The sequence below is a fragment of the Patagioenas fasciata genome, chromosome 8 (assembly GCF_037038585.1).
Source record: "Patagioenas fasciata isolate bPatFas1 chromosome 8, bPatFas1.hap1, whole genome shotgun sequence".
Taxonomy (NCBI): Eukaryota; Metazoa; Chordata; class Aves; order Columbiformes; family Columbidae; genus Patagioenas; species Patagioenas fasciata.
In genome coordinates, this window is record NC_092527.1 from 26,563,788 (window position 1) to 26,577,404 (window position 13,617).

Below are 13,617 nucleotides of genomic sequence, written 5' to 3' on the forward strand. Positions count from 1 at the left end.
CATTTTCAACTTTGACTTTGAGCACACGCCAACCCCTCCATGTGTAGTGTTCTGGACGCTTTCTTTGCTGCCCTCTTCTACAGATACCCTTACACGTTGCATCAGAAAATCCTTGTCAGGGGTGTGGCACCCGCAGCCCAAGCAAGGCTCTTTCTTTTGGCTGAGTCATGACGAGGCATCAGCGCTCCCTGCCCAGACCCATTAGCGCCCATCGGACCCACACGCCCTTGGGCGGAGGGAAGCGCAAACCCGTTGACAGGTGACGATGGGCGGGCGGTACCTGTGCCCGTGCGGTCTGGCCCAGACCCGGCGGGGCGGTGCGGCATTCAGCCTTCTGCCGGCGCCACACGGCTGCCCCCGGGAAGGGGCGCGGGCGGCCCGGCATTGTACTTTCCTCCCAGCCCCCGCGGCGACATCCGAGGAGGAGGAAGGCAGCGGGGGGGCTGTCCCTACCCCCACGTCGCCCACACCAAACCCACCACCCTGTGTCCCGCCTTGGGGCGGTGGCGCCCCACCCCCCCCAGCACTCCCCCGCCCTGGGCCTCGTCGGCCGCCGTCCGTCTTCTCAGGTGAACGCGTATCCCTCCGCCGCCGCCCCCACCCCCGGGCTCGCAGCTCCGCAGTTCCCGGATGGAAACTGTTATGGCCGCCGACAGCGGCTCGCCGGGCTATGGAGAGAGGCGAGGTAACTCCGCGAGGGGCGCCCGGCGAGGCAGGGGGGTGTCCGCGCGGGGCCGGGGGGAGCGGTCCGAGGCGGGCTGCGGCGGAGAGGAGCGGGCAGGAGGTGCGAGTTCTGGCGGAGCAGGAAGCCGCCCCGTGGTAGGGATGACTCGTTAAATAGTCCGCGCCCCCCGCCCCCTCCGGCCGCGGGAAGTTCGCGGGGTAGCCGGGGCCGGCGGTCGCATGGCCGGGGCCGGTGGACAGCGCCCGGCCGTGGTGCGGAACGGGCAAGAATGCCTCGTGGTCGGCTCCAACGCTGCTTGTAGCGGCGTATCCCTCCGCAGGGCTACGCGGGGCCAGGCGAAGCGTCGCGGGCAGCGCGGCGCCCACCAGGGCCGTGTGTGTGCCCTGCGGCGGGCGGCCCGGCGGGCCAGGGGGCAGCGCTGCCCGCCGGAGGAACCGGGTGGTTCCCGAGAATGAGGTGGGGAGGGGACGCGTCCCGCTCGCCCCTACCCCAATTTGGAGGAACGCCCGGCGTTGCCGCCGCGGTCGGGTGGAGCCCGCGGTGGGGCCCTGAGGCGGTGGCAGCCCCGGGAGCTCCCCCGCCGGGCCGGCGTCACCGACCGCTTCGTGCCGCGTCCCTGCTCTTTCCTCCGTCCTCGTCCCGGGGACGGGGCTACAGCCCTGGCCCTGCTCCTTGGCGAGCCCCGGCAGCGCCCCTCGGGGCCGCTGCTTCTTAACGGCGGGGCCGGGAGCGACCCCGGGGGGCGGTGAGCACGGAGTCAGCGCTGGTTCAGGTGCGGTGGCGGGGCCGTGTCTCCTTGCAGCGCTCAGCTGCGCTTTGCCTAAACGGCAAGGGTACGGGTGCCTGTGTTTGTTACCTCGGAGAGTGATTTGGTGATTTATTTTTATTTTATATTTTATTTTTACGGAAGCAGATGTGTCACATGGAGTGTATCTGACCCTCAAAAGCTGTAGCTCTTTGAGTTTTCGAAAATGTAGTTTTCTAAGTTCCTGCATGCGTTCAGACCTCTACAGAGATGAGGGCACTACTCTGAATTATCGACACAAACAGGATGGGACCAAGCATCGAAAATACTTTAGCATAGTTGTTTTTTTCTTTTGGTAAAATTGAAATGAGTGTAAACAATTTTTACAGAAGTCGTGAAACTACTACCTGCTTGGAAATATATTTTGAATTTCTGTTATTTGTTCTAAATGGTAGAACTGTAGAATGTAGCCAGCTTAGTTGTGTCCTGCTCCTATCTGTCATTTCTCACTAGATGGAAGTGTACAACTAAAAGCTGCTTTTTTCCTCCACGAGTACTTTTTCTAAACAAAATGCAGACATATTGGAGCATTTTTGTGGGAAGAAAATTGAGGCTTAGAGCTTCAAGTGGTTACTTATGCTTGTGCTTAGTGGCTTTTTTTTTTTTTTTTTGTTTAAATGAGACTTAACTTTGATGCATGCTTACGTATTTTTGGGGTTTGTATTCATCACATCTACTTGTTTCAAATGTTGTGAATGTAATATGTCATCCACATTCCCCTGGGGCTTTTGCAAAACTTTCTAGAAAATTATAATTTGGTCTTTGCTATAGATTTTATTACAGTTTTTACTTTAAAAAAAAAAAAAGTTTATTTTGGATTCAGTTTAAAATTTGATGGACTGTGGTACTAGCAGCTGCTTTCTGTCTTGTTTTTAAGTTACGTGTTTGTGCTTACCACTTACAAATGCCTCAGAAGTAGTGACAAAGCTAAGGTTATAATAGGCCTTGTTAGGAGGAGTTTGCTAGTGATTTTTTAATTCCACTCAGTAATTTAGAATTTGTCTTGTGTTTGATGGTATTCTTTGGGAGAGAACATAGAAAAACTGCAATACATACTTCAATGTATTAAAAGTGCAGATTATGTAGAATTGTGAAGGATTTCTGCTTTTTGGCTTTTTCTTTCAGTTATACTTGTAATTACACCTTTTAAAATATCTTTCCTTTTGTTTTCAGACATTTTCTCAGTATTCTTCCTGACTGTGGCCTTTTCTGAGTTTTACATATTTACCTCTTCTATGTGTGTGGAAAAATGTTTAAAAGGCTGTTGAAGAATTGAAGTCAAGTCTTTTCTTAATGTGTAAGTCTGCCTTCTTATTTGATAATGCACATTTAAAGATCCCTGGGATATTTTTTTTTTACTGGTTGGTTGTTTCTAGTAAATATTTTTGCTGCAGGTGCTTGTTGATAGTTGCATACTACCCAATAATAACAAAATTAAATTGTAATTTGTGTGGTTAATTAGTTAAAGGAGATCTTGAATCAGGTTTGAATATACCCAACTGAGACTCTTTGCCAAACATATATATTTTATCCAATAAGCTAGTGAAATTATGCCCAATTGATGATGACATTTACCTCATCTTAAAAGACAGAGATTTCTTCTCTGCAGCGTACTGCATCCACTTCTGAATTTTATAGTGTTAGTTGCATACAGGTTTCAGTATTTGACAATATAACATTTAAATCTGAATGATGGGCAGCTAACATCAGGATGATGTATTGCATCATGCAACCTGTAATCTTTGTGTTGCAGCTGCATATTAAAAAAGTTCTTTAGCAAGAAGGTCCATGTCATTTTTAGTTACGTATTCCTTATGCGAGAGTTCAGCTTGTTCAAATAAGGGATTTACCATTGACAAGAGAGAGCATTATAATACAGTATTCTTTTTTTGGTGAAAATGGAGTCTAATGTAGATGAGCTCTTCTCTTCTGAAGGCTCAAAGTACAGTGATATGCCAGGTGTTAATCTCCTGTGTGGAAGATGGGAAATGTATAATTGAGTTTAAAAACAAAACCACAAACCTGTACTTAAGGTGTTTTGGTTTGGAAGGAGGGAGTGTGGGAGTGTGTGTGTCTGTGTTCTGGTGTTGATTTGGTGTGTGTGGTTTTTTTTTTTTTTTTTTGTTAATGTCGTGTGTGTAGTTGAAATCTTGCAGATGTCATAGCTGAAGAATATGATTAATTGAATTTGTTTGATATTGGAGTCTGTCTAAAATGTCCAAATCTGTTTTGCTTATTATTTTCAAGAGTTGTGCAGAAATGCTAATATCTTTTCCAAAGGAATGCAATAAAGCATACATTTAAAAAAACAAAAGTGTTTTCTTGCTATGTGATATGTATGTCCCTGAAAATTATTCATTCTCTGTTTTCTTTGAGGTATTTACATGTTTAATGCCAGATACTTCCTTCTCACAGGACTGTGGGAAAATATTGGGAAGACCTTAGTGGTGGCCACTTCGTCACAGAGAGGGAAAGGATGTGATCATTCTTTCAGTTTGAATGTGAATAATTAGGATGATCTAATGAGTTTCAAGTCTGTGCTGCTTCAGAGTGGGCAGGGGAATAGTGGAGTGAGAACTGCTGGTCAAATTTCAGCCAACACTTTACTTTGCTAGTGAAGAATAAAGTGATGCTATGACTTCTGTTACCGAAAATTTTCTTAGAAAAAAGTATTATATACTAGTGAAGAGAGGGTTCTTGTTCCTTTTCAGTTTCAGCATTCAAAATCCAAATTATTTTCACTGCTGTTCCATTTCTGCTGATTTTATGTTGACATGTGGGAATGTTGTTCAAGCGTAGATTTGAGCTGGCATAAATTGTCAGTGCAACCTGTTATGGAAACACTGACATGAACTCTGTAGTGAGATGATGCTGACCATACCTGTGTGAGCCTCTTAATGCATAGAGGAGTGCTGTTGTCAGTCATGCTCTTGCTCTGAAAAGGTTCCCAGGTATAGGTTAATACATGGTGAAAAACCAAAGTTAACTTTTATCTGTTGGTGACTTCAGGCTTGTGTGATACTGAAGGTAGGCATGTGAAATATTAATTGTAGATGAGTGTCTTTTTTTTCTCCTGTCAATAAAGGTGACATCTCCATTAGTGAAGCAGATATCTTGTCAGGTGTGTTGTTTTTTTTTTTTAAATTTTATTTTCTAAGCACAAAAATTAGCTACTAGTAGAGAATCAGACTTCAGAAATAAAAGTATCAACTCCTGCTGAATTTTACTTGTTTTTAGGATTTCAGCCAGGTACAGTTAGTGATCCATGTCACAGATGAGGCATCGTGCTTATATTTGCTAGGTGCATTTAAGAAAGCAGCTTTTGGGATTTCTCATGCTTACAGATTGTCCTCGTGGGAGAAACTCAAAATTTCATGGCATGGAATTTCAATGTTTTGATCTTTCAATAGATGTTGTCTTTTAAAGCTTGTTTTTCAAGACTTATGTATATTTTGTGGGGAAAAAAAACCCAACCCAAAACATCAAACCAACAAACAAACACCCCCCCACCCCCCTGCCCCAGACACAAACAATCAAAGGTTACAATATAGTGTGTAATTTTTTTTGCCTCATGCTTTTTTTCTTTCAAATGCTATTATAACAATCAACAATATATATTAATGAATTGTAATGAATATTCTAATTGCATTAGTTTTAAATGTAATATTTTCTTTGTTTTCTGATTTCAGGAGAATAAAATGGAGAAGTTCTAGAACCTTGAGAATAGCTTGGGGCAGCAGTCTTGCTTGCTGCAGGAACTAAGTCTAATATCAAGAATTCACTTAAAGAGAGAGAGAACCTAAAATCATGCAATCTGAAACGGAACAGTTTTTTCCTGATAAAAAGCAAATTAATTTGTTAAAACATAATGCTGCGAAGAATTTTTCTACAGATACTACTTTGGAGAAAGTGCTGGTGAATGATCCTTTAAGTATGATGACTCAACCAGCGATTTTCGATATCAATCTCCCTTGCAAACTGAAAAGAGTGAAAATAGATTTACCCAGGGTGAGCATTCCAAATGAAGTATTCATGAAACATGAAGTTGATAGATTTAGGAAACTCTTTCAGTGTAAACAACAAACTGCCAGGAAGTCCTTAAGTCTAGAGAAAATCAATGGAAGCAATCCCAGTTGTTTGGAGGGAAGCCACTTGCAAAATAAACCAGAAGTGCAATTTGAAGAAGGGTTGAAAACTACAGCAAAGATACTAAATTTCACTTGTACCAAGTGCAAGGATAACATTAGATACAGCCCGAATGATCTACTGAAACATTTTCAGCTGTTACACTATGGGGAGTTGCCTTTGTATCCTTGTGAGATGTGTAACTTCTCGGCTAATGACTTTCAGTCCTTTAAACAGCACAGACGCACCCATCGTAGCACTTTAGTAAAATGTGAGCTTTGTAGTGATGAGCATATGTACACTTTGTTGGATTTGACAAAACACTTCACATCAAAGCATTGTGTAAATGGTCACTTTCAGTGTGAAAAATGTGGGTTTTCTACCCAGGATGTGGGCACATTTGTTCAGCACATCCACAGACATAATGAGATTCCATTTAAATGTGGAAAATGCCATCACATAAGCTTTACAAAAGAGGAGTTCCAGAAACATCATCTTGTTCATACCGGTATGTTTCCTTTTGGTTGTCAATATTGTAGTTACAGCACGCCACGGAAAGATTATCTTTTAAAGCACATCATAACTTTACATAGTGACCACTTGTATGCAAAAGAAGAACTGGAAAAGGATAAATGTGAAAAAAGAATAGTGAAGACTCCAGCAGGACTGAAGCTTGTGTTAAGGAGGTATAAAATGGGAGCATCGAAAAAAGCACTCTGGAGACGGAAAAAAATAAGCAGTGGAAGTGACAAAGCTGGAGAAAAAAATGCACAAGTGCTAAGAAGTGCGAATAAAATTCAAACAAAAGCTGAGGAGCTGAACCAGTGTATGAGAGATGTGGAAGCAAATGAAGAGAAAGATCAGATTCTCTATACAGAAAAGCATAACTTCATGCGTGGAATGCTCTCTACTACTACAGCACAATATGATAAAGCAGATGATGGAACAAGTTATGGTCTGGGATTGTTGAAAAATGCTGTTCATGGGCCAACAGTATTGATGGTCAAAAACAATAAAATATCTGTTCCAGCAAATTACAGTGCTAAATTTATGGGATTTAAAATGGTAGATGGAAAACAACATATTGTTATAAAATTATTACCTACAAATAAGCAAAACACACATTTGTTGGGTCAGAAAGCTGATCCTATTAAGGATGGCGCTACAGCTCCGTTGCTACAGACTGCTGATCCCTGCGGCTTGTCGTCAGGTGCCAGACCGCGTGTAACTGATCAGTCAACTTTCAATTCTGTTCACCCATTAGCCTCCCCTCCCTTTTCTTGTTCTGCTCCTCATTCAGGAAAAACAAAAGTGGAAAAACAAAATAACTCTTTATTGTACAGTAAGAGTGTTTTTCAAACTGTAGCACCTTCTAATGTAGCTGTAGGAAAAAGTTCAAATTATTTGCCAGTGAAGTTTGGTTCAACTGTACCTCCATGCGACGAGGTGACAAAAGTTGGAACTCGAAGTAATGTCTCGTGGGGAAGCTATAGTCCTCCGAGTCATCCTCAGGTATTACTACCCACTATTACAAATACGCTTCATTATGACCCTGTGAAAACGCCTTTCTTTCCTGAACTGCAAATACAAAATGGTGGCCTAAATAATAGTAATGCAACTAATAATCTCTGTTATTCAACGTCAGTGGATTCTTCCAATGAAGGGTTGCTGTCTTTTCACAACTATTCCAAAATGGACGCTTCGGATAATCCATGTAGCATTTGGATGTCAACAGATGATAGTTACAAAGAATTTATATCTAGCAAAACAGTTTCTTTTCAAAACAGTAGGAGAAGTGAATCTGCATCTGCATATTCAGAGTCAATGAAAGGCTTAAAACCAGAAAAAGTTGTATCAGCCCAATCAAATATTAGTAAAGCTTATGGACACATATACACTAATAATAACTCTGTGTCTTCTAAAAATCAATCTAAATGTGTTATCGACAGTGAGTGTTTTATGGAGGATCAGCATAATGGCCAGCAGTATTTGGATGCTAACATACATCATGGCTTTGAGAATGTAGCTGAGAAATTCCAAGAAAATGCCTCTGATTGTGTTAACTCAGTCTTGATGCCCAAAATCACATCTGTTTTCTCATTGCAGAATGTACAGGCAGCTAATTATTTTTTGCCTGAAATAAACCAGTTACAACAAGATGTGTTAAAAGTGAAAGCAACTACTCTGCAAGAATCCCACAGCAAGACAAATAACTGCGTAAAACTTCATTCTGACAAGCTGCTTTGTGGCCACAAGACAGGGAATAAAGCCTTTACACATTTGAAAAGCTCGACGACTGCATGTGGTTTTCAGAGGCCTCCTTCTAATGCAGGCTTTCATTTATATAAGAGGGAGCTGAACACAAGATGTAGCACAAATAAAGGTACATATTGTGGGAGAGAACGACAGATGCCCAGAACATCATTTGATTCACAGGGAATGGATAAATTATCCAGAACTCCAGGTGCTGGTACATCGCTAAAAACTCCTACAGATGCAATCATTGCACAGCACGTAGTAAAAGATAAAATGTTGTCTACAGCCCCAAATCCTAGCAGCTTTTCACCTGTTATTCAGGAACAGAAGCCCCTTTTAGTTCAATCCCCTTCAACAGGCTTATTTATTCCTTTGCACCTTGCTAACCGTCCCGGACTACGGGTTGTTGCAGGAAAGTCTCTTCCGTCAACCAGTTCATCAGATGGGCATGTGACTAAAGGTGTACCTGCATCTTTTGTTTTAAATAAAGGACCTGGAATGATTTTGACATTTAATGGGGCAATTGGAACAGCTGCCAATGTCCCCAGTGATAGTTCTCAGGTTTTAGGGAGAGTTGCATCCAGAGAATGTGGTAAAATAACCATCCCAGCTTCAAAAGTGGAGGGGGAAAATGACGGTTTCAGAAGTCTGAGAAGTTCCTGTAGTAGGAGATCATGTAGTACAGCAAATGACTCATTGAATAACGTACAGATCAAAGGACCTCGTGTAATTGGAAACTCATCGGAGTCATCTGCAAAAGGAATTTCTTCTGTGAAGGTGTTAACAGAGCATCAGGATGCTGCTTTTGGTTCCTTGGAGTCAATAAAACAAGAGGAAATGAAACAGAAACAACGTGTTTATGCACTTTTGCCTGACAGACAGCAGGCAGTTTTTCTGAAATGTATGACACCAAACAAGCCTGTAGTTCATAAACATAGTGTTTTTCAGGATTATACTCATTATCAAAATTGTCAACCAAAGAAAACTGGAGCCATGCAACAAAAGCTTTTGCTGAAAATTAAGACTTCTACTTCAGATACACTGGCTGATACCACTCAGTCAGTAAGCAGCTCAGTGCCCTCACTACAGTTGGATAACTTGCAGTCCCATACTCCTGCACTAGCACAGAAACAAACTAATAGTACTTCTAATGATGCCTTAATCTTACCAGGTAGGTTAATGCCAGCAAATGCCTCTTTGGCAAGCTCTAATCCAGCATGTTGTGTTCCTCCTGTAGAGCCTGTTTATTCTACCAGATCTGCACGGACACGGTTGCAGAAAGGTTCTATTGAGAGTGCGCAAATTATAGCTGCTAACAACAGGAATAACTTTGGTAGTCAGAAACCCACATGGGGCACCCGAAACAGAACTGCAAAAGAAAAAACTCGTTTAAAACGAACTAGGTCTAAAAACTCAGAAACTGTGGGTGCGCAAAGAAACAGGAACTTCAAACGGAAAAGTAAAGATAATTGCCCAGAACCTCCAAGAAAGAAAGTGATGTTGCACAGAAAGTGTAAAGAAAAGAATCTAGCTGAAGTTGTTAGTGAATCAGGTGGCCCTTACAAACCAAGGGCATCAAAAGAAACTGTGAGGACTTTGAAATTACTTCCATTTAACTCTAAACAGCTTGTAAAATGCCCACGGAGAAATCAACCAGTTGTTGTGCTTAACCATCCTGATGCAGATGTTCCAGAAGTTGTAAATGTAATGAAAACCATTGCTAAATTTAAGGGACATGTTCTTAAGGTTTCACTGTCAAAAAGAACTATTGAAGCGCTTCTGCAGCCAGCTTTCTGCAATCCTTTGGACATAACTACTGTTGATCTTTCTCAGAAGAGGCACAGGACAATAAAACCTATTAGTCCTGTAAAAGAAAGATTTGTCTTAAAATTGACGCTGAAAAAGACTAGCAAAAACAATTATCAGATTGTGAAAACTACCTCTGAGAACACCTTGAAAGCTAAGTTTAGCTGCTGGTTTTGCGGTAGAATATTTGACAATCAGGATAATTGGGTGGGACATGGGCAGAGGCATCTGATGGAGGCTACTCGAGATTGGAATTCATTAATGTAATGATGACCAGTGAAGAAAATAAATATAATGAATTACAGTTTTTTAACAAGAGAATCAGCTGAATTAGGACACAAGTAATTATTTTCTTTTGTATTTCAGTATTGTAGCTGAAGTTTAAAAATAATGCAAAGTGCTTGTGTTTTAAAAGGAAGGGCAGATTCTCTATTGCCATCAAGTTTTGAGATAGATCAAGGAGCTTTGTGGTTTAGATAATTTGTAACTAACTGCAAATACAATTCCAGAAAAATATATATTATTTTTTGTTACTACTATCATGTCCTCTATTTTTATTCTGTAGAATGAGTCTTCAGGGCTTTTGTTCTGTACATATTTAAAAAACCTAAACATGTAAATATTTTTATACTTTTCATTTATTTGGTATAATTCTTGCACAGAAATTTACACCCCCCCCATTTTTCAGTTCTGTGCATGCACTACTAAAAATCAATTTTTAAAATTTTCCAACTACACACAGCTGTTATCCTTTTTTTTTTTTTTTCCCCCACTTGTTAGCTCTTGATTTAGTTTTTCAGGGATTGAACACTATTGTTAGCAAGTGCCTAAAAGATGTGAAGCAGTTTACATTTTGTCAACTGTGTAACCATAGGTCCGTATAGGGCCATTTCCCCAATGGTTTCATTTAAAGCCATATGTGAATGCTTTAAGCTATATTGCTATGCACATGACACTTGTACTATTTCTGTGCAGTTTGTCTACTTTCTTAGTGAAGTATTTTTCATATAAATTAATAAAATATGTTACGATTGTGTTAATACGATGAGCCTAAGAATGGAATCAGTTGAAAATACAGTATATATATTCATAATGTATATGGTGTTTAAGAATGGTGAACATTCCTAATCTGTATTGGCTCTGTCACTATTAAATTTGTTATAACTTGTGTTTACAGAATATGACTGTGAGCATTTATAGAAAATATTTCTATTGTGTTTTATACTATGTAGGTCACAAACCATATAGGCAGGCCAGGATATGGTGAAATGCAAAGCACCATTTCAGGCCTGTAACTGCGTTATAGTTTTATTCCAGGTGGATGCAATTTGTCCCTGTAATGACTAAATAGCATTTTCTACTATTACTTTTTCAGATGAACTGCCTTTTAGGGCACCAGGGGTTTGTCAAAACCAAAGCTTGAGTTACTCCTCCCTCATTTTACCGGCCAGTAGTGTAATAGTGCTAGGAGGCTGCTTGCTTCCTACTTACAGTTTTAGTGATAACAACGAAAGAAGAATATCCTTCACATTTCTTTATGTAAGGGCATATAAACAAAAGACCTTATCCGTAGTGACTGAGAGTATACAAATGAAGGTCCTTATCATCCACAGTAGTTATTATGTTTAGCGGCTTTGTCCTCAGTGTTCTTAATGAACCTGGAGGCTAGATCCAGTCTTCAGCGGGAGTGTCCCTACATATAGCACCTTTTGTCCAAGTCCAAGGAAGTCTGCATCCTAGGTGTGTAAGTCAGCTTCCCAAAGTATTGATGGAAAAACTGAAAATTGAATACTAGACTTGGAGAGGACTGGGGCATTTAAATCTCTGAGGGTTTAGATTGGTGCACGCCCAGCGGTAGTTGTCTGTGACTTTCTGTAAGGTGAACGTGAAGATTGACTTGCTACCAATGAAACAATTGGAGTTCTTTCAGGGATGTCACCAGTAACAGATTTTTGACTAATGTTTTAAGAAATGTCACCATGAAAATGATTCTAAAAAGTTGCTTCAGTAGCTAGATTTTTTCTTTCTTTTCTTGATTTGCCTGATGGCAGGAAGATGCACACTAGCCTTGTAGCTGGGGAGTTATGTATGGGAGTCAAGTACCTGAGACAGTCAAGGCAGCATAGTTTGGGGGAATTAATATATAGTTGGTGTCTGTTCTGTATCAAAATAGGATCATTTTGTGCTGCATGATGGGCTTGAGCTCTAACATTAGGTTGGCTATGAACTTTGAAGAAGACGAGTGGTGAGGAATTGTGTTGGAAAGAAACAGCATGAGGAAAGCACAAAAATGTATTAAGCTTTTGTAACTGGAAGGATCTAGTGGCTGCCTCAGCTTGTTCTCCTATAAACCCTGAAACTGAACCTCTGAATTCTGGACATGGCCATTGCCTTCTGTGGCAGAAATATCTGTGACAAGATTTGTTGCTAAAACCTACTTAGTACAACTTCACCAAGGATGACCAATTGTTGTTAACAGTTACTTAGTACTGAGGTGTAAATTCTGCTACAGAGTTAGGAGGTTTTCTCTATATTGATGAATCATGAGAGTGACAGCTGTCATGGGATTTTTTTTTTTTTTTTTTCCCTCCAGCCTGTTTTCCTATGAATTGGGTAGCCTTAAACAATACTGTGAAAAAGAACATTGTAAAGCTAGGAAATGTTGAAATAAGGTTGCTTGATACCGTCTTAGTTCATTGTCCTGTGTCACTTTATCCATGGACATCCATCTCATTCAGTGCAGAGAATTGTTGCTCCGTCTTGAGCAGTGATTTAATATTTTGTTTCCCCCCCCTTAATTATGTCCTTGTATTATTTAGTGAACATTGTTCAAGTACTGTTCTGAATATATAATTGCTTTTTTCTTAAGAGCTTTGCCATAATGCTTTGTTTGAGGTCTTAAGAGTTTGGCAGTTCTGCAGATCAGATTTCAATCTTCAGTGAGGCTTCAGTGAAATTAAGATCACAATTCATGATCACAAGGAGAAAGTTTGGCTTAAGCAATCTGACCAGCATCGCAGAGGATGGTGCAGTAGAAGGTGCAAGGATAATATACAGTTCTTAAATTAAATGTTCAGCTGCTCTAACAATATGAGGCTACTTTTTACTGGCTGACTCCTGCAATGTTTGCACATTTCTCAGCATCTTCAGTAAATGGGAAAGGTATCTTAGAAATATCCTACAAACCAGCCTTCCATTATACAGCTATGATTTATCCTTGAAGTATCATGTCAACCTAGTGAAATATATAAATCCATATGGAAAAATAGTCAGTGGTCATATATTTAATGCTTGTATTGTAATGGATATATTAGATGTGACAAATCAAGGTTGCACAAATAACCTAATTTGAAGAGTGCTTGACTTTGCAACCGTAACATTGTAAGATAGCTTGTCACATTGTGCATGTAGCAAGACAAGAAAACCTTAACTTGATTATAGTATTTTGGGACATACCAAAATAGGGGCAAGTGCAGGGTGAACGAGTATTTTTACAGTACTTGTGTTTGTGTAAAGTGGCCTGAAAGAGGCCTGGCATCTAGTCTGTTGTATAATCTTTGCAAGATCTGTATCCATCAGTAAGTCATGGTTTCTCTTCCTCAGTAATTCCAATGTTTTAACAAAAAACTTGTGTTCAGTATTTGTTCCAGGCCTGTTGTGATGTGAAACCTTTTTTTTTTTTACTACTGCCTAAGAATGTCAGCCTGCTGCTGGTGGTTTAGATTGAAGGAGGAATGTAGTTTTGTAACTTGCTTGTCTGAACACCTGGATTTTTGAGAAAGCAAGTTCCTACTCCTTTCATGGAAAAGAACATTGTCAGGAATGATGTGCAGCACTCACTGCACTCTTCTTTTTGTATCAGGTAAGCAGACAACACTTCTGCTCCTTTGTATGTTAGTAAATATGACACTTGGCTTTGAGCTCTCAGACAAAAAAATTA

General features: G+C 40.7%; 1 protein-coding gene across 3 annotated transcripts; it reads left to right on the forward strand.

Moving 5' to 3' along the window:
* Window positions 1-466: 466 nt before the first annotated feature.
* Window positions 467-10,856, forward strand: ZNF518A (zinc finger protein 518A). 3 transcript variants are annotated; one of them, XM_065843688.2, is made up of 3 exons: window positions 467-685; window positions 2,664-2,787; window positions 5,180-10,856. In XM_065843688.2, the coding sequence occupies exon 3, from the start codon at window positions 5,298-5,300 to the stop codon at window positions 9,942-9,944; it is 4,647 nt and encodes a 1,548-aa protein (XP_065699760.1). In that variant the 5' UTR covers window positions 467-685; window positions 2,664-2,787; window positions 5,180-5,297; the 3' UTR covers window positions 9,945-10,856. The 3 variants fall into 3 exon arrangements, with proteins under 3 accessions (XP_065699760.1, XP_065699762.1, XP_071668122.1); XM_065843690.2 differs by lacking the exon at window positions 467-685 and adding an exon at window positions 1,065-1,141; XM_071812021.1 differs by lacking the exon at window positions 467-685 and adding an exon at window positions 1,358-1,457.
* Window positions 10,857-13,617: the final 2,761 nt, after the last annotated feature.